Below are 26290 nucleotides of genomic sequence, written 5' to 3'. Positions count from 1 at the left end.
ATATCATAATTAAAAAAAACAAAAAAATTCATTAAAAACTCAAAATAAAAATCATTACTTTTATCTAATATCCTCTACTATTACTTGATTCAATTTCATCAACATCTGGATCTGAATTCCCAGAATTTCTTCAATTTCAGCTTTTGTAAGTCCAAATTAGATAACTAAGTTTAACAGGCAATCCCCCTCCTCCAATTTTCAAATACAAATTGTTGACAGTTTATCTAATATAAAGGTATAAGTATGAGAAGGCAGCATATACTGCAAAAATTAAGACAATTCAAACATTAATGGACATAACTGAAATGATCTTTATACATGTCAACTTTATTAGGACCGTGCCTCCGTAGCCAGGTGGGCAGAAGCAGCAGTGCGTAGCACATGCCTCTTGATTAGGCCGGGGTTCAAGCCCATGACCACCAAATAGGGAGGATGCGGAAAGGTCAGGGAATGACCACCGCATATCCCTTCCAATCCATCCCCAATTCTATTTTTACAAATAATAGTAATATTATGCAAGAAAAGGTTTTCATTTACGTACCTCCTAGCAATGAAAATCCTTCCTTGTATGTCTCTGTTACATCTCCTGCAGGCAAAAGCAGACTGGTTCATACTTTTGCAGGAGGACTAAATTTTGTCATTATTTCACCAGAATCCATTGGAAGAATTTAGCCATTATTGGGCTTGGCGGATCTGTCGATCAACTTTTGAAGTACTGATGGCTTTCTTTTCTCAGCCTTGTGTCTTCCGCTGCCTTCAATTAGCAGTCACTTGAACAAGACAATAAGAACGTACCTTACCTGTTAATCACAAATACTGTACTTCAAAATAGCAAAAAAACACAGGTAAGTAAGAGTAACTAAATGCAGATCAAAGGTAAAAAAAATTAGCTCACAGGTTCCCAACTGCATTCCACATTATCTGGATTTTTCAATATAGAGTATTTATAAAAAAGCTGTTTTAATAGTCTGCATTTAACGTGGGGTTCCTTTCTTGAGGCTTAAAAACCTTGGCTTAAAAAGCCTTTTTAAGCCTTTTAAAAAGGTTTAAAAAGCCTTAAAACAGGCTTTAAAACCTTGTTTCTATCATTGTTGGCTGTATAGATGAGTAAATGCATTTAAATAACACATAAGTATTTTTAAAGGAGTAATTAAACGGCTATATTTAACAAATTTCATTTTATTTACAATATTCAAAATAAACAGAACAACTCTCTCTCTCACAAATAACACTAAGTTAGCAACTCTTTATAGTTCAAATGACAGTAACATTTGAACAAAATGTTATTATCAATAACCTTGACAAAATAAGCATAATTCAAATGAAAACATTTTATCCCTTCAGATAACCCCATAATTCAAAGATAACAAAAAACACATACTTTTCAAAAAAATAAAATTGTTCCCTACCTTAGAAATCCATAGAACTAACAAATAAGACAGACAATATTACCTAAAACAGACTTTATTAACTGTGAATAGAAACTGTTTTCCATGGAGCAATCATCTTTTTCTTCCATTTAAATGAACGTTGTTTGTTCTAATATAACCAAAAAAAAAAAAATCACTATCAGGCACCAAAGTAATAAATAGTTAGGAAAAGTTCTCCCAATATATGTGGCTCAGAAGAGCTGTTGCAAATGCTTTTCATTTCTGGTCTCAACAGAGTTTCTCACCAGAATGAAACTGACTGATTTTGGGGAATCTGCCAGCCAGACCTTTCAAATCCTTCTGGGTGAGAAAGATGACATTTTTCTTATGGGCCTTTCATCAGTGGAATGCTATCAGGTATCAAGGTGTTGGACCAAATATATCTTTAGTTCCTGTAATAGCTCACCCAGAACCTGGGTGAGCTATTACAGGATCCCCTGTCTTATTGAAGCAGAAGGAAAAAGTGGTATTGAAGCTAGGTCCCTCAATCATAAGGTCCCCCTTTGAGTTTCTACAGATCACAGCACATGGCAAATATGCTGGATTTCTATGATGCTGGCCTGGCTGTGGACATGACGATGCTAATTCCAGAGGAGGACCAGCATCATTAGTGGGCAGCCCCCTCATCACATCAAGAGATTGTGCTTACTAGCACATTCTCTTACAGACTTCTAAGTTATATATAACACTATTTGTAAGAAAGTTGTATTCTTGTTGATGTCTTTATTTTTTCCCTCATATATAAGCCCCCCTAGCATTTGACATCCAGGGTAGGTAAGCTACTGTAAAATGTTACTTCTTATTAATAAACTAGTTAGTATTTATATTCCACTAAAAACATTAGCCCAATTAAGTGACATCATGAAAAATCTACGCATAGACAAGCAATGCAAAAGCACATTCTGGCATACATTAGATTTAGCTTAACATGAAATATGAAGATGACATTTCTTGTTAATACTTTAGATCCGAGAGGGTCTATAACCTCTGGTAACGCATTTCAAATGATAGCCAGCTTTCTCTTTACTCCACTATTCTTTATGCATCAGAAATTTGGTCTTACATGCTATATAAATCATACGAACCTATCTAAAATATTGTGAATGAGAATTCACAGTATTTTAGATAGGTATCATATGATTTATAGGGGTACTGCATATAATCTTAATATATATATATATATATATATATATATATATATATATAAAGATGAAAATTAAACTAGTATCATACCTTTGTTGAAAATGGTACTGACAGCTAAGCAAAACAATGTTGAGGCAGCACAGTACATGATGAGAAATACAAAAAACACACTTCCATCAGTATGATAAAAAACAGATATGTGAGAATTAAAAGGAATTATATAAAGAATGGTTATGATGCAGCTGATAAATGCCATGATTAGAAAATTATTGAGAAAAGTGCTGCCCCAGTACACCCAATCATCAACCCCCATCATCTTCATCATTTCCTGTAAAATAAAGAATACAATTCATTTTAAACAGTACTTTAGTTGATATTAATAAATTTTGGCAATTGATAACTAAAGAAAAATACTCGTGGAAATCAAAATCAAAAATGACTTAACTAATAAAATTTAACTTCTACAATGTTTATATACAAAGTTCAATCTAATCACAGATACAGAGCACACTCCAACCCAAGATGTAAAATCACATCATCAGATTTTAAATGCATTCTGATATCCTACATTCAGAAGGTCATCACAAGATATCTAAGACCCTAATTTTGAAATGCATTCTGATATCCTATAGAGACTCCTGTTCCATTCAGCATATTTAAAAGAACAATCAACCAGTGCATCTAAAAGTAGCTGAAAGTAGCATCAATATGGCAAATTTAGCTTCATGAAGATTCATGGTTAACCTCATAATAGGTATGCATTCACTATTACACTAAGGAATGTGACATCCTCCAAGTGCTGCATTGTTAATTGCCTTGTATTCTCAAGAAATATGCATTTAGTCAAAGCTTAATAAAGAGACGGCACTCACCTCAATAATCCGTTGTGGTTATACAATTCATAAAACAGTAGTGTGAGAAATTAATTGGTTAAACTAAAAACGGTGTTTAAAAATCGCAATAAGGAAAGCGGGGTTTAAAAAGAAGAGTAACTGAAAAACTTAGCCTAGAGGAGGAGGGGTGCACCATATCATCCTCTAGTTGTCTGAAATTATCTGAAATTAAAATTAAGAAAAAATTAAGGCCAATAGTTGAGAACTATTGCATAAATGCATTTGATCCTATCAACAGACTTTCGATAGGGTCATCTTCAGTTGGCAATAAAAAGAAGAGTGAAAGAGTTGCTGTAGATCTTAAGTACCCGAAATGTTATGCTGGACACGTGGTAATTTAATTCGCGTGAGATTCCAAATGGTAGACAAGGTAACCGGAAGTTTTGTATTTAAGACATCAAGATCGGTGTTGAGATGATACCATCCTATTATGAGGATTTTGTATAGAAGGAGTTTATAATTCGAATTTAATTTGACGATGGTTGTTTCGGTATCAACTGAGGGGTTGTGGTTATGAGTGTGTACACATTGAGACAGTTCAGTATTTCCTTGCTGTGTCGGAAAACTATGGACCTGGTAGTAGGCGCATGTGTTTGCGATGTGATCCAAATTTATTAGTAGTGCTCCCGATGTAGCATGCATTACAGTCGGGTTGACATTTGATTAAATAAACTATACTGTCGATGTCTTTAGTATCATAAATGTAGGTTTCTTTATATTTATTAAAAGAGGGTTTCTAACTTATTATAGGAAGAAAAAATTAGAGATATCAGTGTTAGTGAAGATAAGATGTAATTGTCCAGCAATTTGGTAGTGATAAGGGAGAACAATGCGAATGTTGGACGGGTTGGATTTTTTATAACTGGGTTTAGAAACACTTAAACTACTACTCTTACTTTTAATTTGAAATAATGTCTTAATTTGTAATAATTTATCTATTAATCTTACTTTTAACAGTTGAAATAATTTGTTGGATTATCTTGATGGGATATTTTCTGGCTGTAAATTTTTCAGTGAGATATTTTAGCTCGAAAGATAGATCATCCTGTGATTGGCAGTACTTGAAGGCATTAAAAACTTGGTTGTAAAGAACTGATTTCTTTACACTAAGGGGGTGGATGTGAGAGAAAATGTAGATATTGGCCTGTGTTGGTTTATTCCTGTAGATTTTCGTCTTAAACCTGTTATTTTGTTTATATATGGTTAAATTAAGAAAACTGATTGCGTTATTTGTTTCTAGTTCTAAGGTGTATTTTAATCTTGGGTGTACTGAATTAAAACTGGTAAAAAGATCGTTGATGGTGTTTTGGTCTCCGATTATTAGAATGTCATCTGTATACCGGATGTAAAGTTTAATATTTGCCAGAAAGGGTTGAAGGGTCTGATGTTCAACCGTGGCAAGGTATATTTCAGATAAGGCCCATGGGGAGTCCGAAAATCTGTTCATATACTTGGTCTTGAAATAGAAGTATCTAGCTTTAATTAGTGAAATCGAGATCTACATTAGTGTATAGGGACACTACATCAAAGGAAGCCAGAAATTGCTCCAGGATAACGTAATAAGACATGTGTTAAAACGCTTGGCATGTGTTGTAGATCCAGAATTTAGAAAATTTCATGAGGGGAGAAACGATCTTGACCAGGAAGGAAGATAAATTTGCGAAGGTGGATTTGCTGTAGGAAAAAATCAGGCGTAAAGGGTGGTCAGGTTTATGGAGCTTAATAATGCCAATTCCAAATTTCAATGCCAGATTTCGCTCATCACTCATGGATGTTCGTGCCATGAGGGGACCTGATTGCGGATCTGATCATTACCTCATCCGGGCTAAGGTGCAGCTCAAATTACGGCATGCAAAAAGATCATCTCGGTCAGCCAAGCTGGACTGGAGGCAGCTAATGAATGCTGCCAACAAACAGGCATATCAGATCGCCCTATCCAACCGCTTCGAGATGCTGGCCGTGCCCGAGGATATAAATGAAGAAGAAAAGCAGATCTCTGATGCCATCCTGGAATGTGCCAAGCCCCTATGTCCACCTGCCCGACGTCGAACGCAACCATGGATATCAGACGAGTGCCTCGACCTCGTGGACAAACGGAAACAGGCAAAGTTGGTCGACTTTGAACGGTACCGGCAGCTAAACCGAGAAGTCCGACAAAGAATGACAGCAGAAAGAGAAGCATACTGGAACCAAGTGGCAGACGATCTTGAAGTGGCGGCATCCAAAAACGAGTACCGCACTCTCTACCGCACCCTCAGATGTCTGAGTGGAAAGACTAAATTGACTAGTGACAACATCAAGAATGCTGATGGGACCTTCGTGCGATCACCATCCGAACGCCTGCAACGGTGGAGTGAATTCTTCAAAGCTCTGTATAATCACGACCCACCTCAGGGACCGCCAGCAACAGCACTCTCGATCGACCCCCCTGAGGTCTCCATGGTCGATGTTGAGCCTACAGTAGAAGAAGTGAAAGCAGCCATACAATCCCTGAAGAATGGCAAGGCACCAGGAGTGGACCAAGTCACCACAGAAGCGATCAAAGCCGGGGGAGATGTACTGCTTCGCCGACTACACTCACTCCTCAAAACCATCTGGTGCACTGAACAAATTCCGTTAACATGGAGGAAAGCCATTATCGTACCGATCCACAAGAAAGGTGATAACCGGGACTGCAAGAACTACCATGGCATCAGCCTCCTTTCCATCATTGGAAAGGTCTTTATGAAGATTATCCAGTCAAGACTGCAAAAACATCGCGAGCAAACCAGTCGAGAAGAACAGGCAGGATTTAGACCCGGGCGAGGATGCTGTGATCAAATCTTTGCCATTCGTCAGCTGATGGAGGAGAGGATCCGGTGTGGACAGCGAACCGTCATTGTTTTCATTGACTTTAAGTCTGCTTTCGACTGTGTCCACCGGCCTGCCTTATGGAAACTACTAGAGGTTGAACATGTACCTCGAAAAGTCATCACACTCCTCCAAACTGCATACAACGGTTTAACCAGCCAGGTGCGCATCCAGAACGATTTATCTGAGGAATTTACCATCCAAACTGGAGTCCGCCAAGGGGATGTAGCCTCCCCGTTGCTTTTCAACATCGTGGTCGACACCATTATGAGGCAAGCATTCAGAAACAGACAGGGCATACAATATGACAAGGATCACTATGTGACTGACCTGATGTTTGCTGATGATAGTGCTATCCTTGCCGGTAACGACGCTGAAGCCACGGAAATCCTCTACGACATTGCCCGCATTGCCCGGCCATACGGTTTGAAGATCAATGCTGGTAAGACAAAGGCCCTGACAACAGATGGGTCGCAAGCCACCATCTATCTCGAAGGCGTCCAGATCGAGCAAGTGCAGGACTTTAATTACCTTGGGTCGCTGGTCCAGGAGAAGAAAGTTGCATCCACCATGGAAATTCACAGCAGAATTGGACAGGCGGCCACTGCGTTCGCCTCGCTCAAATGGTGTCTGTGGAAGAGGACCAACATTTCCACAAAGACTAAAATCCGACTCTTCCGGACTTTGATCCTGCCCATTCTTCTTTACGGATCGGAAACATGGATTTGTCTCAAGTTAGATTTGAACAAACTTGAGGTATTCCAAATGCGATGCCTGCGGCAGATCTTGGGCATCTCTCTTCGCGACCGCATCACTAATGATACCATCCGCGCCAGATGCCAACAGCAACCAACCATTGCCGACCAAATCCAGAAGCGAAGGCTCGGATGGTTTGGCCATGTATGTAGAATGGGCACGAACAGAATACCATCCACACTCCTTTGGAGACAACGACCCACCCAATGGAGCATCCAACGGACCGCGCCTAGGAAAACGTGGGCCAAGCAAGTGGAAGATGACTTGAAGAGCCGACGTCTCGACCTTAACCAGGCCAGGACTGAAGCCATGGATCGTAAGGTATGGAAGAACATCACAGAGCAAGTCCGAAACCCTGCGGCACCTACAGCAGCATACTGGTTGCGTGGCCAACCGCCTCCCCCAGCTGCCAGCTAAGGACCAAAGAAGAAGAAGAAGAAGAAGAATAATGCCAAACATATGGGGTAAGATATAGATTACAGATACCTATTTGTTGTAAGGTGTGTAAGTTTATATCATCATTTGCTCGTAGCCTTCTAAGCAGGGTATCTAACTTGTTTTTCAGCTTCAAACTGTGTAATTATTATTAATTTTACAAGTTAGAGAGTCGGAAAGAACTTGTATTTTATTAACGTAGTCCTGTTTATCCAGAATAACAATGGTGTCGCCTTTGTCGGCTTTTTGGATAATTTCTTTGGATATTTCTTAACTTATGTATATTAATTTGTTGCTGTTTAGACATATTAGACTGGGATGTAAGACGAGTGTTTATGACAGCGTTTGTTTCATGGAAAATGCAGTTTTTATCTGGGTGATTCCCAAGTTTAGTTTGTAGTTCTTTTATACAATTTTCTATAGGGTAGTGTTTACTTTTAACGGTGAAATTGAAACCATACTTGAGGCCAGAGAGTTCAGAGGGAGAGAATGTTTGGGATGAAACATTAACAATGGAAGGTGTGAGGTTTGTGGTGTACTTGAGTAAGCTTATTCCATTTCTTCAAATGCTTTTGACTGACTTGATAGGTTGCTGCGTTGATACGTATGTTGTTTAAATCAACAAACTCAATCCACTCAGTTGGGGTCATATTCCTTTTTAAATTATATTTTAGGTAATGTATTGGATGAAAAATTGGATGTAATGTATTGGATGTGAAACCAGATAGCTGATAAACTGAATGAATATTTTGCAACTACATTCACACATGAGGAGTGATTCAAAGAGGGGAATGCCAGAAGTTGATCAAACTTTAACAGGGAGCTAAGTGATTTTGTAACTGACAGCAAAGTGAAGAAGAATTTGTTGAAGTTAAACGTAAGTGGAGGAGAAAGTTTTGAAGTTGAACATAAGAAAGGCACCTGTGGTGGATGGCATCTATCCAGTTATATTAAAGGAGGCAGCAAAGGAACTAAGAAAACCCTTAGCCGTAATTATGAGAGCATCCTTTGACTCAGGGGAGGTCCCCACGGACTCGAGATGTGCAAATGTATCCCCAATTCACAAAAGGAGGATCGAAGGGTGACACGAGTAATTATAGACCAGTTAGTTTAACTTCTGTTCCAGGTAAAATAATGGAGTCACTGGTTAAAGATGCATTGCAGGATTATCTAGACAAGACTGCAGCAATAATTCAGACACAGCAAAGGTTTGTTAAGGGAAAGTCTTGTCTGACAAATTTGATTGGATATTATGATGTGGTTACAAAGGAACTAGATGCAAAAAATAATTTTGATATCATATACTTGGATTTCAGGAAAGCTTTTGACACTGTTGCACATGGAAGACTACTGTACAAATTGGAGCAGAATGGTATTAAGGGTAAGTTGCTGCAATGGATAAAAGGATGATTGATTGGGAGAAGACAGAGGATGGTAATCAATGGGCGCTGCTCTTTGTGGACTAATCTTATAAGTGGAGTCCCACAGGGTTCGGTGTTCATTGATATTTATCAATGATATTGATGAAGGTATATCACAGGCTTAGTGTCGAAGTTTGCAGATGATACAAAGGTTGGCAGGGTTGTTAATAACAGTAATGGAAGTGTGCTGCTGCAACAGGATCTAGAAAATTTAGGAATATGGGCTGATGTTCCTAGTGGCAAATGAAGTTTAACATTGACAAATGCAAAGTACTGCATATGGTAGAAGTAACTCCAGAGGAACGTACCAACTGTGTGGTACAACACTTAAGGTGGTAGAAAATGAAAAAGACCTGGGAGTAATTGTGCAGTCAGATATGAAGTTTTCTGAGAAATGCAGATAGGCTGCCAGGGCAGGTCATGGGGTTTTGTCAATGATATATAGGAATTCTGCTTGCAGGGAAAAGGAGGTGATTGTCCCTGTGTAAGGCAATGGTCAGGCCACGATTTGAGTACTACATACAGGTCTGAAGGCCTCATTTTAGGAAGAATGTAGATTTGCTTGAGCGTGTACAGAGAAGGGCAACAAGATTGGTGAGAGGAATGAAGGAATCCTCTTACCAAGAGAGGCTTAAGTTCTGCAAACTGTAGCGGCTGGAGACTAGGCACCTGCGAGGTGATCTAATTGAGTTGTATAAGGCCTTGAATGGGTTGAGCAAGCTGAATTCTGATGAGATTCTTCCACTTGTTTAGATTACAGACCCAAGGGGACATAAATTCAAATTGAGGAAAGACAGCTGTAGAATAGATATGAGGAAATTTGCTTTTAGCCAGTGGGTGGTTAATTGCTGGAACAAACTTCAATCTGTCATTATGCAAGTTGATAGGTTAAATAAATTTAAGGAGGAACTGGACAAACATTTAGAGGGAATGTTTGTGTGAAATTTTTTTTTTTGGCTGATGCTATATAAGCTTATATACGCTTGCTTTCTTGCATCACATGCCATGATTACTATAAGGAAGGCACCTTTGGTGGCTGGGATCTATTCAGTTATATTAAAGGAGGTAGCAAAGGAAATAAGCAAACCCTAAGCCATAATTATGAAAGCTTTCTTGGATTCAGGGGAGGTCCCCATGGACTGAAGATGTGCAAATGTGCACCCAATTCACAAAGAGTGACACGGGTAATTACAGACCTGTTGGTCTAATTTCTGTTCCAGGGAAAATAATGGAGTCACTGGTTAAGGAAGTGATTCAGGATCATCTAGACAAGACTGCAGTTATAGTTCAGACATAGCATGGGTTTGTTAAGGGGAAGTCTAGTCTGACAAATTTGATTGGATACAAAGAATAACTTTGATATCATATACTTGGATTTTAGGAAAGCTTTTGATACTGTGGAACACTACTGTACAAAGTGGAGGAGAAATTGTTGAAGTTAAACATAAGGAAGGCACCTGGGGTGGATGGAATCTATCCAGTTATATTAAAAGAGGCAGCAAAGGAAGTAAGCAAACTCTCAGCCATAATTATGAAAGCTACTATGACGCTGTCACAAATGAATTGGATGCAAAGAATAATTTTGATATCATATACTTGGATTTTACGAAAGCTTTTGATACTGTGGCATATGGAAGACTACTGTAAAAATCAGAGCAGTATGGCATTAAGGGCAAGTTGCTACAATGGATAAAAGGATAATTATGATTGAGTGGGAGAAGACAGAGCGTGGTATTCAATGGACACTGCCCTTCATGGACTAAAGTTATTAGTGGAGTCCCCCAGGGTTTGGGAACAAAAACAACAATGGTCCCAACACCCCACGGTTTGGTGTTGGGCCCATTGTTGTTTTCGCTATTTATCAATGTTACTGATAGGTATATCAGGGTTAATGTCTAAGTTTGCAGACAATAAGAAGGTTGGCAGGGTTGGTAATGATAGTACACTACTGCAACGGAATCTGGAAAAGTTGAGCAGATGGGCTGAGAGGTGGCAACTGAAGTTTAATATTGACAAATATAAAATATAAAAAATATAAAAAATCAACTGGGTGATACTACATTCAGGGTAGTGGAGAATGAACTGGACCTGGGGGTAATTGTGCAGTCAGATATGAAGTTTTCTGAGCAGTTCAAAAAGACAGCAAGAATAGCTCATAGTGTCTTGTCAATGATATACAAGAATTTTGCTAGCAGGAATAAAGGGGTGAATGTTCCCTTGTATAAGGCAATGGTCAGGCCAAACCTTGAGTACTGTATACAGGTCTAGAACCTCATTTCAGGAAAGATGTAGAATTTTTTTTTGCTGATGCTTTATAAGCATGTTTTCTTGCATCATATGCCCAATTGCTAATGCTAATTACACTGCAGAATTGTACAGAAAGGCAATTAATAATGAAGATTGAAATGAAACTCAATAACTGAGGAATACTAAAATTGGAATTGATACTCTAGTAGATAATCTTTTATTTAGATTTAATGGCCACCTTAGCACTTTTAGGATGTATGAGGCCATCAGTGAGTTAAATAAATTTAATAAAAAAAAAATGTAAATGCAATATATCAATACAACAATATATGAAAATTAATAACAATATATATATATATATATTGGAAATATCTCCCGTGACTTTGGATGCAAATCGGTGAATGATGTAATAAAGCTCACACAATCAAAAGTTTCTAGGGCATTGCAACACATTTTCAATTTCTGTACATTCGGTTGGTTTTCTGCAGATTTTACTCAGAAGTAAAATGATGCATTCTGACATGCAAAAATTAAAGGATGGAATACATGGAAATAAAATGAGAGCAACTTTTATTTAATGAAAGTTTGCTCTCAAAAAGTAAGAGTTAACGTAGTCACTTAACAAAAAGGTTAGTGCAATTGCATCACCATGAAAAAACATGATCAACCCCAGGGGCTCACATCTGATGAGTATGGGGGGCTTTGTTTGTTATTTGGTTTTTTAGGAGCATTAGCAACTAAGGCCATATTGCTCCGGGAATATGTGGTGATCATTTCCTGATCTTTCCGCATCCTCCATATTTGGTGATGATGGGCTCGAACCCCGGTCTAATCAAGAAGCGTGTGCTACGTACTGCGAGTATGGGGGCTTGGCACGTCCTGAGCTGGATATCATCATTCTTCTCTTTCTTGGTGATTCCCTTCTACTTTTGACTCTCTCTCTCTCTCTCTCTCTCTCTCTCTCTCTCTCTCTCTCTCTCTCTCTCTCTCTCTCTCTCTCTCTCTCTCATGATAACTCAGAAATTTTTATTTTTGCCTAGTGCAGCATAAACCTCAGGCTTCCTTGCACCATATGGCTAATAATAATAATGATTCAATTTCACTAACCTTTTTGTTAAGTGAAGCTTTATGTAGATTGAGACTATAGACCTACCAAACTCTTTCAGTTAACAAGGTCAGTATGAAGAATCACAGGTAGGAGAAAGTTCATTTTCTCCAATCAAGTTTCCATCTCAGCTAAAGTTATTAATGTTCTCTTCTCTTTCAATAAGGTGTAATGTTTAATGGTTCTAAAAAAAATTAGTTAAACTGCTATAAAAATTAGTTTATTATTATTAATAGTAGTGGCATAAGATGCATCAGCCAAAAAAAAAAAAAAAAAAAAAACACTCCCACCTAATTCACCTGTCCAACCCCTCAATACTTTCTGCCTTGGAGACTGCCGCTGTGTTGCACAAGAATGAGCTCTGGCATTGAGTTTGGCAGCTGAGAGTTGGCAGCTGAGAGTTGACTGACCCCTCAATATTAATTTCTTCAAGGGCATCTACCCTACACCTCAAGCTCTCATAAACACCCATCAGAACACTGAGTTGATGCCTAATTTTTAGTCACTCTCTGCACCTAGCACACACAAAGACATCCTCCTTGGCTAGATCATGTTCTGTTCCAGAGAGTTCGGCAAAGTATACTTTGTCTAGTTCTTCCTTGAATTTATTCAAATTGCCCACTTCCACAACATCAGATGGAAGTTTGTTCCAACAATCAATTGCCCACTGGATGAAGTCAAACCTCTGCACACATATCCTGCAACCATCCTTTCCCAATTTGAATTTATGAATCCTCATACATAGTCTGAGCAAGAGGAAAAATCCCATTGGCACTGAGTTTGCTCAAGCCATTCACAGCCTTAAACACCTCAATCAGATCATTTCACAGGTGGCAAATGAAGCTAGCCTTTTTTGGTAAGGGCATCCCTTTGTTCCCCCTCACCCAATCTCATTGCTCTTCTCTGTGCTTATTCCAGCAGCTCTATATGCTTCCTAAAATGAAGCCTCCAAACCTATATGCAGTACTCACAATGTGACCTGACCATTGCCTTATACAATGAGATAATTACCTCCTTATCCCTGCTAGCAAACTTCCTGTGTCATTGACAAAACTCCATGAGCAGTTCTGGCAACATATCTGCACTGCATACTTACCCCATGTCTTTTTCATTCTCAACTACCCTGGGTGTAATACCAAACAATTGATAAGTTACTCTACAGTTACTGCTATCCATGTGCAGTAACCTTGCATTTGTCAATGTTAAACTTCAACTGTCATTTCTCAGCCGATCTGCCTAATTTTCTAGAGCTTGTTGCAGTAGCATACTTTCATCACCATTATTAACCACACTGCCAACCTTCATATCATTGCAAACTCATATATCTTCATCAATATCCATATTAGTAAAATAATAAGAGGAGTATACCTCAATATAGTGCGTAGAACCCTTCCGTATGATACCCTCCAGAAATTAAAACGGAAAAAATCGGCAAACTTACCGGTACATTAAAGTAAAAAATAAATAATCAATTTAACACAATACAAATCAATTTAAAACAATTAATTCTGACGCTGCTGAACTGCTCGTTCAGCAGCGTCAGAATTAGCCTTTCATGCCATTAACGAAAAACATACTTTTTTATTTAACGAAGCCAAAATACTTAACATTCAACGTAATTATACGCGACTATTAATTGCAGAAACTGTTGAAATTAAATTACACGAGAATTCTGTTAATGTTCGGCGGCCATATTTGATCTCCGATGCGTGGACCTTTACGCGCATGCGCGAAGACAAATAATCTCTATTTAAGTAACAGGTTTAACCTGATTCGGTAATTTTCATTCCTGTGATCACGACATACGGTCGAAAAGCGTTGTCAGCTTCAGGAAAGAAAATCGTTTTGAATATTTTCGTTTGATGATTCTTTTAATTGCGTTAATTTGATTTTTAATTGATTTGTATTGTGTTAAATTGATTATTTAATTATTTATTTTTTACTTTAATGTACCGGTAAGTTTGCCGATTTTTTCGTTTTTTCCGTTTTAATTTCTGGAGGGTATCATACGGAAGGGTTCTACGCACTATATTGAGGTATACTCCTCTTATTATTTTACTAATATTATTATCAACGTAGAACATATTGAGTAGCACAGCTCTGATTCATACTATCAATATCCATAATAAATATAGAAAAGGTGGGCAGGGCAGTTGTCGATGATCAATGTGATTTTTTCTGATTTCTTTTGTCATCTTTCTATCGAAATTTAAAATCCACTGTTCAAAAATTTCACTTGTAGTCCAACTCTAACAACTTTACTCCTTTGAAACATCGGGGTTGTTTACTTTTACTTATTACCAAAAGCTTCAGTTTATCATTACCAGAATATTTGCACTAACCAAGACTAATTCGCTCCTTACTATTTTTGTCACCTTAACCACCTTTAAAAGTCAGTGTCTTGTTCGGAAAACATTTAAGAAACAGATCTGTCTCATCAACGTTGAACATTTCTTTGGGCTTGTAATCCATAATTTTTTTTCAAAACTTTCTTTCCAATGCATACAATCTTCTTCGATTACAACTCCACTTTCGTCAGAAATAACTTTATTGAGTAAGCCCTGGCACTCTTTTGTCCAGCCAACCAGAACTTGCTTGGAATGTTTTATGCCCCAAAAAAGATACATACTCCATAGCATTTTCTTTTATTAATGGCCCTGATATCGGCATGTTTTGGTCTCAAATCAACTTCACCCACTTAAAAATGGCTTCAACTACATCTTCATAGATGCAAAATCTAGCGCACTTCCAACTGGGTCTCATTTCCTCAAACAGTTTGAAAATCGAAACAGTTTTTCAGAATGGTTGACATACTATAGGCAGGGATACCAGATTTTAAAGTGATTTCTTTCTTTTTTTTTTTTTTAATGCCGTGATCTACACTATTAAGCGCTTCCACCTTTTCCACTACACTCAAGGATTTTCCCTTAAACACTGCAAGGTTACTTGCCCAGCAGCTAAAAAAAAAACTGATTTAGGGACCACTTGTAGCTACCATATAAACAGAGAAAGGTGAAATTTAATGAAAGTGTGAATGACTCATTTCTGTGAAACAACAGATGAATTTCTGAAATAAAGGAAAATCACTCTCTCCTAATTCTCTAATAGGGTGCTTACGGTTGACTAGAGCCAATGTCTGCGTCAGGAATATTCCTTAATCTTTTCTGGCAGTGAACACACAGATGGTAGTTGACCAGTGTGACTTTTCGGTACAGTAGAAGTGCTGTATAGGTTTTATGGGCACCATTAAATTGTGAATGTTTTAGCTCTTAAGAATTAATCCCTCTAACTCTTAATTTGTGCTTTCTACAGCATCAGCTCTATTGGCTAAATGCCAGAGGCGCAAACTACGCATACCCAGGTCTCTTGAAATCAGTTTGTTGAATAGAAATTTTCTTCATTATACAGGAACTATTTTCAACATAATGAACAAGGGGAAAATCAAAAAAATTCATTAAATAGAAAAATTCTATTTACCGAAAGAAGTTCTTTATGAAAGTTCATTAACGAGAGGTCCAGCTGTATACATTCTCTCTCTCTCTCTCTCTCTCTCTCTCTCTCTCTCTCTTTTTCTTTCTTTCTCTTCTCTCCACCCCCCCCCCCCAAGATAACTTTGTCCAGGCTGTTATAGTATGCCATCCTGTAGTGATCTACCAACATACCCATATCCCAAAAACCTTGGTACTGGTTTCTGGAACAAAGGTTTGCAGTAATTTTACATCAACTTAATGTCTAGGTGGAATCCTTCACTCCTCATCATTTACTGTTCCAAGGATTTTCAGGAAGAGAGTATAAATGAAAATGCAAGAAATGAAGTTTCAGCATATAAATAAATGGGATGTCATATGACATCCCATTTATTTATATGCACAGAGCAGTTTCTGAATTCCATCTTTGCATGCAAGGACCTATGGTTACCCAAAAGTTTCCACAGGGCCATTTGAAAGCCTGTCATGATTCTAATAAACTGAGGTATTTTCAATGCTTTTATCCTGAGCAAGCTCTCTCATTAGTACTGCAAATGTGAAAGTGGGATTCTTTCACTTTTGTAGCACTGATCTTTTGAAATTTCTCACTTAAGCAATGAAATCCTCTCAAATTCAATTTACCTAACACTTTCACAAAGCAAAGTTTATTGTGAAGAGATGGAAGGAAAATCTTCATCACATCCAATAATGAAAAACACTGCACTATCCTTGCATGCTCATTAACATACCAATAACTTTGATGTCAATTCCTTTGAAAAGAGCTACATTGAATTCCTTCAAGTATTGTCTTCATGTTATAGTGTCTCCTTTAGATAAGCAAAGTGGGCAATGGGATGGACAGCTTTAAGTTTCTGTTATGCAGAAAGAACAACCTTCAAACTTTACTATGAGGAGTTAATAAAGAGGCACCATTCAGATGTAACGTGTACTTGTCACAATTCCATCGATATCATGGCAATAGCAGAGTAACTCGTTCACTGCAAAGAATGTTGCCAAAATGTGGTTTCTTTTTCGATGTTAAGACTCTTTTCTGCTTTAATCTTGAAGTAAGAAGTTCAGCTTTATTTTTGAAGAGTGCTAAGTCACTAATGAGGTCATTCAATTCATCTTGGATATGCAGCTCTGGTTACAATGTCTTTTCGTCTGGTACTTACTCAACATCACCTGAAGTTCTCAGGTATCTGCCAATTACACTTTCATTGCATTCCATTTGTGCTTCTAGAGAATCTCGTCTGTGTTGTGGAGGACCCAAATTTGCATAGCTATTGCAAGGGACTGGTCTTACTGTGAATCGAGGTTTGAATAAAGAATACTGTGCTTATCCTTCACTGAGAATCCATTTACATTCAAATTACAAAAGTAGAAATCACCATCATGGTCTTTTGGCTCCCTTCATATCATGGGTATAGCAAACAGAATCAAGTTGTTCCTTTTGTTCAACTTGTCACATAACTCATTTGTACAAACAGTACAAATAAAATGTGGTGCGGCTCTATAACTTGCAACAGGGTGCACATGTTACAAGTTATACAGCCAAAGTATAACTTGTAACTTTTATGAATATCTATCATGATTTAGTCAGGAAAGAGCCAAATACATGCAGCAGAATTTGAAGGTGTGATGTTTACATTTTTTGGGAATTATAATGTTTCAATAATTTATCAGATCTTACCTGAAACAATTTATAATTGAATTATATTATTAAATAACAAGGATATATGCAACAAGTACATAAATATAGTAAAAAAACATTAGTAGAGGCACACGATGCAAAAAAGCAAGCTTATACAGCATCAGTCAAGGGGGGGGGGGGAAACACCCATTCCCATTTCACTGATCCATTCATTCCAAACATTTGTCTAGTTCTTCCTTGAATTTATTTAAGCTACCAACTTCCACAACAACAGATGGAAGTTTGTTCTAGAGTTGAATACACCTCTGGCTTTCCCCTCGCTAAATAACTCCTCATGTGTGAATGTCGATGCAAAATATTCATTTAGTTTGTTAGCTACCTGAGCAGGATCATCAACAGTTGACCCATCGATATCAAGTGGACCAATCTGATTCATCCCCTTCCTTCTAGAGTTTACATAAGTAAACAACTCTTTGCTGTTTTTCTTTGCATCCCTTGCCAAAGATTCCTCGTAATCTGCCTTCGCCTGCCTAACCTCCTTTGTAACTTGGTTACAGATCAACTTGTATCTATCATAGGCTTCTGTGATCAACTTGTATCTATCATAGGTTAATTTGTATGTATCCCATGCATGTTTCTTCTCTGCCATATGCCTCATCAGTTCATCTGACATCCATTTAGGCCTAAACCTTGAACAATATTTCTTAGTTGGTATGTAAAGCCTAGTAGCTTCCAAGATAAGTTCTTTGAATGCTTCCCATTTTGCATTTGCTGTTGGTAACAATATCAGTTGGTCCCACTGTATAGAATTTAAATACTGTCTCAGTCCATCGTAGTCGCCTTTACGAAAGCAATAACCCTTCCCTTTACCCCTTATGGTAGTTACCTCTTTGAGTAAATCCCACTTCAGCACACTGTGATCACTGCCACCTAGTGGTTCATTTATCTCCAGATTCTCCACTACCCTCAGTGTAACACCACCAGTTGGTACATTTCTCTAATGTTACTGCTACCCCATATGCAGTACTTTCAATTTGTCTAGGTTAAACTTCAGTTGCCACTTATCAGCCGATCTGCCCAACTTTTCCAGATACTGTTGCAGCAGCATACTGTCATTAACAACCCTGCCAACCTTTGAACCATCTGCAAACTTTAACATTAAGCCTGCTATACCTTCATCACTATCACTGATAAATATACAAAACAACAATGGGCCCAAGACCAAACCCTGATGGACACCACTAATAACATTCGTCCAAGAAGAGCAGTGTACATTGATTACCACTCTCTGTCTTCTCCCACTCAACCATCCTTTTATCCATTGTAGCAACTTTCCCTTAATACCATACAGCTCCAATCTGTACAGTAGGCCTCCATGTGCAACAGTATCAAAAGCTTTCCTGAAATCCACATATATGATATCAAAATTATTTTTTGCATCAAATTCCTTTGTTACAATGTCATAGTATTCAATCAAATTGGTCACAATAGACTTCCCCTTAACAAACCCATGCTGTATCTGAATTAATACTGCTGTCTTGTCTAGATGATCCTGCAATGCTTCTTTAATCAGTGACTATTATTTTCCCTGGAACAGAAGTCAAACTAACAAATCTGTAATTATTCATGTCACCCTTTGATTCCCCCTTTGTGAATTGGAGAAATATTTGCACATCTGCAGTCCATGGGGATTTCTCCTGAGTCCAAGGATGCTCTCATAATTATGGCTCAGGGTTGGCTTATTTCCTTTGCCACTTCCTTTAATATAACTGGATAGATGCCATCCACCCCAGGTGCCTTTCTTATATTTAACTTCAACAATTTGTCCCCCATTTTGCTGTCAGTTATTACAAAATCATTTAACTCCCTGTTAGAGTTTGATAAACATCAGTCTTCTCCTCCATGAATAATCCTCGTGTGTGAATGTAGATGCAAAATACTCATTTAGATCGGCAGTTATCTGAGAATGATCATTTACAGTAAAATCACTGATATCAAGTGGACCAATCTGATTCATTCCCTTCCTTTTAGAGTTTATATAAATATAGAAGTCTTTGCTGTTTTTCTTTGCATCCTCTTTATCAAAGATTTCTCATAATCTTCCTTGGCTTGCCTAACCTCCTTTTTGACTTGATTACAGACTAACAACTTATATCAACCATAGGCTTCTGTGTAGCCTGATAATTTATATGCATCCCATGCATTTTTCTTCTCTGCCACAAATCTCACTAGTTCATCTGATATCCATTTGGGCCTAAACGTAGAACAGTATTTCTTAGTTGTAAGAAAAAGCCTAGTAGCTTCCAAGATTACTTCCTTCAATGCTTCCCATTTAGAATTTGCTGTTGGTAACATCATCAGTTGGTCCCACTACATAGTACTTAAAAAAAAAATCTCTGAGACCACTGTAGTCACCTTTACAAAAGCAAAAACCCTTCCCTTTACCCCTTATGTAGTTACATCTTTAAGTAAATTCCACATCTGTACAATGTGATCGCTGCCACCTAGTGGTTCCTTTATCTGTAAATTCTTAATGCATGAACAATCACTGCTGATAATCAGATCAAGAGTGTTCCTCCCCCTTCTTGCCTCTCTAACATGCTGCTGTAGAAAACTATCTTCCAATAAATCTAGCCCACTATTTCTCTGTATAATTGTTCATTGTACTCATCAGAATCATCAGGTTTATAACAAACTCCTACCCTTATTTTTGCTTTCCTAGTGTTTATGTCACACCAAACTGACTGAACATTACACTTTCCATCTATGTCAACTGGATGCACTTCTTAGATTTTTGTATGTGTTTCTTAACTAACAGCATAACCCTTCCTCCTTTCCTACACTATCTATCCTTTCTATACAAATTGTACTCCCCAGATTCCAATTCTGCACTGCTTATATCTGTGTGACACCATGTCTGATATCACAATAATATATGCCTTTGATGCTTTGATCAGCACTTCAAATTCATCAAATTTATTTACTATACTTCTAGCATTGGTGTACATGCAAGTATGCATGCACCTGTTCTTACTCTAAGTTACTCTTGCCGATGTATTTACTTGTTTCATGACTCCCAGCAGTTCCTGAAAATACCCAGAAACTTGCTTTCCGGGGGCTTCTGCTCATTCTAATAGAAGCAGTGCAAGAATCATTCCCACCTCTGCCTGTGGCCACTGTTAATCTATTAGTCTGTGAATTCCCTCAAGCTAGCGGTTTTCTGACATACGAACGTATAAATAATAATAATTAAATGCATGTAAGTGTTGAATAGCATGTGAACAGTATAATCAGTCTCAATCATGTTCATGTAATCAGTCTTATCACAAAAACTAGACATGCTTCTTAGAAGAGAACCAAAAACAGATTGAATCAGCATCCAAATATATATCTAATCTACATAGATACATTTTTTTCCAATGAAAACTACCTGCTGACCTGCATAATTTAATTTAGAAAACATTTTAAATACATAATGCCTATTTCCCTATTACCAGATACTGCAATCTCAACAAGTTAAGCTATATTACACTGCTACATTAATATTAAAAAAAATTAATGTATTTAATTTTTCAAGGTATCTTCAGAATATCTTACAGAATACAAGACTTTGATAATAAAAATCTGAATATTTTAAAATTCTTACTTTGCCTCCATTAGCCTTTTCATCAATTACTCGTTTCACTATGAGTGGACAAAGCACAAGAAATCCATATGCAATCATAAGTGGAATAATATCCAGAAACGTTATTATCTGTTTTACTTCTTCATATGGTGGATAAGGAAATCGTTGCAATAATACCTGCATTTTTAATTTTATGATATAAAATATTATTAAAAAAATAACTCCAATATTTCAGAGAATCATTTAATAAAAAATAAAATTGTAATTTATATCAACACTGACTGATAGGATTGGGAGGGGAGGGGAGGGGTGCTATTTGCTATTTTATATTGAACTAAAGAACATTTTTGCTCCTTTTTGGTTCTTAGTTCAATATAAAATTTGTAATTTTTTATTGAACTAAAGTATTTAAAAATCTATATATGAAAGAACTTAACAATGTTATCAATGGTATGCATGCCACATATCTAAACTGCAGTCTGAGAGAAGGAATAAAAAGTAGGAAAAAATTTACAATTTTCACAATCTTATTTTTATTCAACTTGTGAACAATTGCCACTTGAAATTATAAAAAACAATAAATTCATTACATATTATTAAAACAGAATGAATTAGCTTTTTTTTTTCATTTGCATAAGGAGTGACATCTTTCTTTTCTTTTTTTAAAATCATGAGTATGACAACTATTTATAACTAAGTTGAGAGACTCTACAAGCAGAACAATCCTGGAAAGCTCAGTTAGCTTAAATTTTTTTCCAAATTGTGTTTTCAAGTTTGTATAGCCTAGAAACCAAAATTCTACGCCATAACTCTTTCTTTTTTTTTTTTTTTTTCCAGCATTGCAATTGGATCGACAGAAACTTAAAGAAGATACAAGTTTGGGCATGTACAGAGCATAAACAGATTTAGTACTATGCACAAGTTCCACAGTTAAATTCTGGAAGCTGTTTCGAATAAGGCAGCATGGTTGTTTTATATTTATGCTAGTGCAGAGTTCCCTAAATGTTTACGCTATGTGTCCCTCCCTTAACTTTTATGATTTTCGCACCACCTCCTATTTTCCAAAAATTAAAAAAAAAATATATATATATATATATATATATATATATATATATATATATATATATATATAAATAATGTCAAAATAAGTTTCTTTAAGTAATTTTTGGATAAAAAAAAAAGAAGTATCCACATTACCCAGAAGAATGTGATAGCATCTTGGAGCATAGTTTCTCAAATCATGGGTTGAGTCCAGAAATGGCATGATTTAAAAAATGTGAAGATATTTTTCTATGTCCATCTCAGCATGATAAATTGTTTTTAGCACTGAAATAGCTTTGGTTTGGTTTGGATTTTATTGGCGCATTAGCAACTAAGGCTATAATGTGCCAAGATCAGGTAACTGAAATAGCTGAGAACCTTGTCTTGCATAAGTAAGATTTTTCAAAATATAAGAAAATTTTCATCACTTTCTTGCTGACATCAGGATACTGCTCTTTAACACCTATTCAGAACTCCACAACTGAAGAGAAGCCAACAAGCTTTGAAACGGTGCCGTCTGGGTGGTGGTATCCACTGAGAATAAATAACAATAGTCTTCTCAACTGGTGAAGTGTTATTTATTCAAAGTAGTACAATACCATGGCAACTTGTTGTGAAGGCATTCACAATATGAGATACAACCAAAATGATGCCAATTTAATTAATTAATTAATTTAACTACTTTGGTAGATAGCTATGTTAAAATGATGCATTTGCACTAACCTACATGTTAAAATAAACATTTAAAATACATAAGAATGTATATTTCATATGTCTGCCATTCAAAGATCTCTTTATATTACTTATAAGCAATTTTATTTGGGTAGGAGATTGCTGACTGCACTGAATTCATTCTTGAGCTGAAGCAAGGAAATCAGTAGCAATGACATTTTTTCCCCCATAAGAATGGATATAGTGAGGGCATTTTCTTGTTATGCCAGCCAAAGTAACACATGTGCACCTTAGCTGAAATTTTCATTGCAATCCTCATCATGAAGTAATTCTTTTATCTCTTCTTGGCATTCATAATCCATATCTCACACATACATTTTATATAAATGAAATTTACACCTATGCATCCAATTTCAAGTATATCAGATTGCAAATACATCACCATACTGGTTCAAAGGGCAGAAAGGTGATTTTCAAACCCGTCAACATCTTCAACTGTAAGATCATCTTAGCTAGCTCATAGTTTTGAAACTGGAAAAATTCTTCTTTGCAGTAAGTTTTGTTGTTTGAATAAATCCACTTTTGTTTGAATAAATATCAATGGATACTGAAATAACATTTGTGCAGTCAATGAGTCCCTTTCTTGGCTTAACGTTGTATTTTAAAGTCTTAATTCTCCAATTTTAAAATCATCGAAGATGTCAATTTTGTTTTCATTGTGGAAAAATAACACCACATCATAATTTCACAGAACAATTCCTTTTTGAGAGTCAACGAACTTTTTTTTTTTACATAGCAACAAGCAAACAAAATGCTCTTCATTATCTAAGCATGCTGGTGAGAAATTCAATCACCCTTGGAACTGGATTTAATTGTAATTTATTGCATTTCAAGTGAGGCATAAGCTTAGACTTATGCTTTTGGCAACAAGATTTTGTCAGTGAATTATACAATTTATTCTGAAAACTGTGTACTTCTATTTTTAAAAATTTTTAAAAAAGCCACCTATGGCTGGCACTCCAACAGTTGGAATTATAATGTAAACCTTGAATGCATGGCATGCAGGGTAATTTTTGAATAGGACAAAATAAATGAGCACCTGATCTTGCATAAATTCAGACTATTTACTATAAGAATACTGCACATCCCTCCACATCTGAACATTTTTGAATTTTTTGAATTTGAAAGTGTCTGCAATTCTGCCCAGACACGATAGGAGGGAGTATATGATGAGAGCCTTGTCGATCAATTCGGCCCCTGGAAAGATTGTGCAAGGCTCAAGGGGCAGAATTTTTTTCAGCCTGGACTGTACTTGTTAACAGGAGAGATTGCTTCTACAGGGATGGGATACACTTAAATAGAAAGGGTGCAAGAATATTTGCTGATGCTATCGAGGCAATGTTAGGTGGGTCGGAAAACTGCTAGCTTGGGGGAGACAAAGACCAATAGATTGACAGTAGCCACTGGCAGAGGTGAAAGAGATTCTTGCACTGCTTCTATTAGAATGAGCAGAAGCCTGAAAAACAAGATGCATGGTATTTCAAAGACTGCTGGGAGCCATTGCGGTACAAGTAAACACATGGGTTGTGTTAGGGTAGCTAAGAATAGAAACAGGTGCAGGTATACTTGCGTGTACACCAATGCTAGGAGTTTAGTAAATAAATTTGATGAATTTGAGGTATTGCTCAAAACATCAAAGGCAGATATTGTTGGGATATCAGAGATGTGGTGTCACACAGATATAAGGGATGCAGAATTGCAATTTGGGGAGTACAACGTCTACAAAAAGGATAGACAGGATAGGAAGGGGGGGAGGGGTTATGCTATTAGTTAAGAAACACATAAAAACCAAGGAAGTGAAGCCAGTCAACATCGCTGGACAGTGCAGTGTTGAGTCAGTTTGGTGTGACATAAGCATTGGGAGATCAAAATTGAGAGTAGGAGTGTGCTATAGGCCTAATGACTCTGATGAGTATAATAAGGAACTGTACAGGGAAATAGAGTGGGCCAGTAAATCAGAGTCTTATAATGGGAGATTTTAATTTCCCAGATATTGACTGGAATTTGGGGGCTGGTTACTCACACACTAGCAGGGCTTTTGTGGATTTATTGGATGATTGTTTTCTACATCAGCATGTTCGGGAGGCAACTAGAGGGAGTAATACTCTTGATTTGATTATCAGCAGTGATTCTTCATGCATTAAGAATCTGCAGATAAATGAACCACTAGGTGGCAGTGATCACAGTGTGCTGAAGTGGGATTTACTCAAAGAGGTAACTACCATTAGGGGTAAAGGGAAGGGTTATTGCTTCCGTAAAGGCGACTACGATGGACCGAGACAGTATTTAAATTCTATACAGTGGGACCAACTGATGATGTTACCAACAGCAAATTCAAAATGGGAAGCATTCAAAGAACTTATCTTGGAAGCTACTAGGCTTTACATACCAACTAAGAAATATTGTTCAAGGTTTAGGCCTAAATGGATGTCAGATGAACTAATGAGGCATATAGCAGAGAAGAAAAATGCATGGGATACTTACAAATTAACACATGACACAGAAGCCTATGATAGATACAAGTTGATATGCAACCAAGTTACAAAGGAGGTTAGGCAGGCGAAGGCAGATTACGAGAAATCCTTGGCAAGGGATGCAAAGAAAAACAGCAAAGAGTTCTTTACTTATGTAAACTCTAGAAGGAAGGGGATGAATCAGATTGGTCCACTTGATATTGATGGGTCAACTGTTGATGATCCTGCACAGGTAGCTAACAAACTAAATGAATATTTTGCATCAACATTCACACATGAGGAGTTATTCAGCAAGGGGAATGCCAGAGGTGTATTCAACTCTAGCAGTAAGCTACAGAATCTTGAAATAACTGGGAGTAAAGTGGAGGAGAAACTGTTGAAGATAAACACAAGAAAGGCACCCGGGGTGGATGGGATCTATCCAGTTATATTAAAGGAGGCAGCAGAGGAAGTAAGCAAACCCTTAGCCATAATTATGAGAGCTTTCTTGGACTCAGGGGAGGTACCCATAGACTGGAAATGTGCAAATGTGACCCCAATTCACAAAGGAGGATCAAAGGCTGACACAAGTAATTATAGACCTGTGAGCTTAACTTCTGTTCCAGGAAAATTAATGGAGGCACTGGTTAAAGAAGCACTGCAATATCATTTAGACAAGACTTCAGTTATAGCTCAGACACAGCATGGTTTTGTTAAGGGGAAGTCTTGCCTGACCAACTTGATTGGATACTATGATGCAGTCACGAAAGAACTGGATGCAGGGAATAACTTTGATATTATATACTTGGATCTTAGAAAGGCTTTTGATACTGTAGCACATGGAAGACTGCTACATAAATTGGAGCAGTGTGACATTGGAGGCAAATTGCTGCTATGAATAAAGGGGTGGTTGAGGGGGAGAAGACAGAGAGTGGTAATCAATGGACACTGCTCATCGTGGACTAATGTTATTAGTGGAGTCCCTCAGGGCTCAGTGTTGGGTCCATTTTTGTTTTCTGTATTTATAAATGATATTGA

At 37.2% G+C, this 26290-nt stretch overlaps 1 protein-coding gene across 1 annotated transcript in view; it reads right to left on the bottom strand.

The window, feature by feature from the left end:
* Positions 1-26290, bottom strand: part of LOC150088381 (phospholipid-transporting ATPase ABCA3-like) — a 286503-nt gene that overhangs the window by 189607 nt on the left and 70606 nt on the right. Inside the window, exons 4-5 of the mRNA XM_090369476.1 lie at positions 21048-21203; positions 2664-2901 (exon numbers count right to left, since the gene is read on the bottom strand). Coding sequence (XP_090225602.1) covers positions 2664-2901; positions 21048-21203 — 394 coding nt within the window. The remainder of the gene's footprint in view (positions 1-2663; positions 2902-21047; positions 21204-26290) is intronic.

The sequence above is a fragment of the Mastigoproctus giganteus genome, chromosome 3 (genome assembly GCF_048544385.1).
Source record: "Mastigoproctus giganteus isolate SK-2022 chromosome 3, ASM4854438v1, whole genome shotgun sequence".
NCBI lineage: Eukaryota > Metazoa > Arthropoda > Arachnida > Uropygi > Thelyphonidae > Mastigoproctus > Mastigoproctus giganteus.
This window is presented reverse-complemented; position numbering and strand designations above follow the sequence as displayed.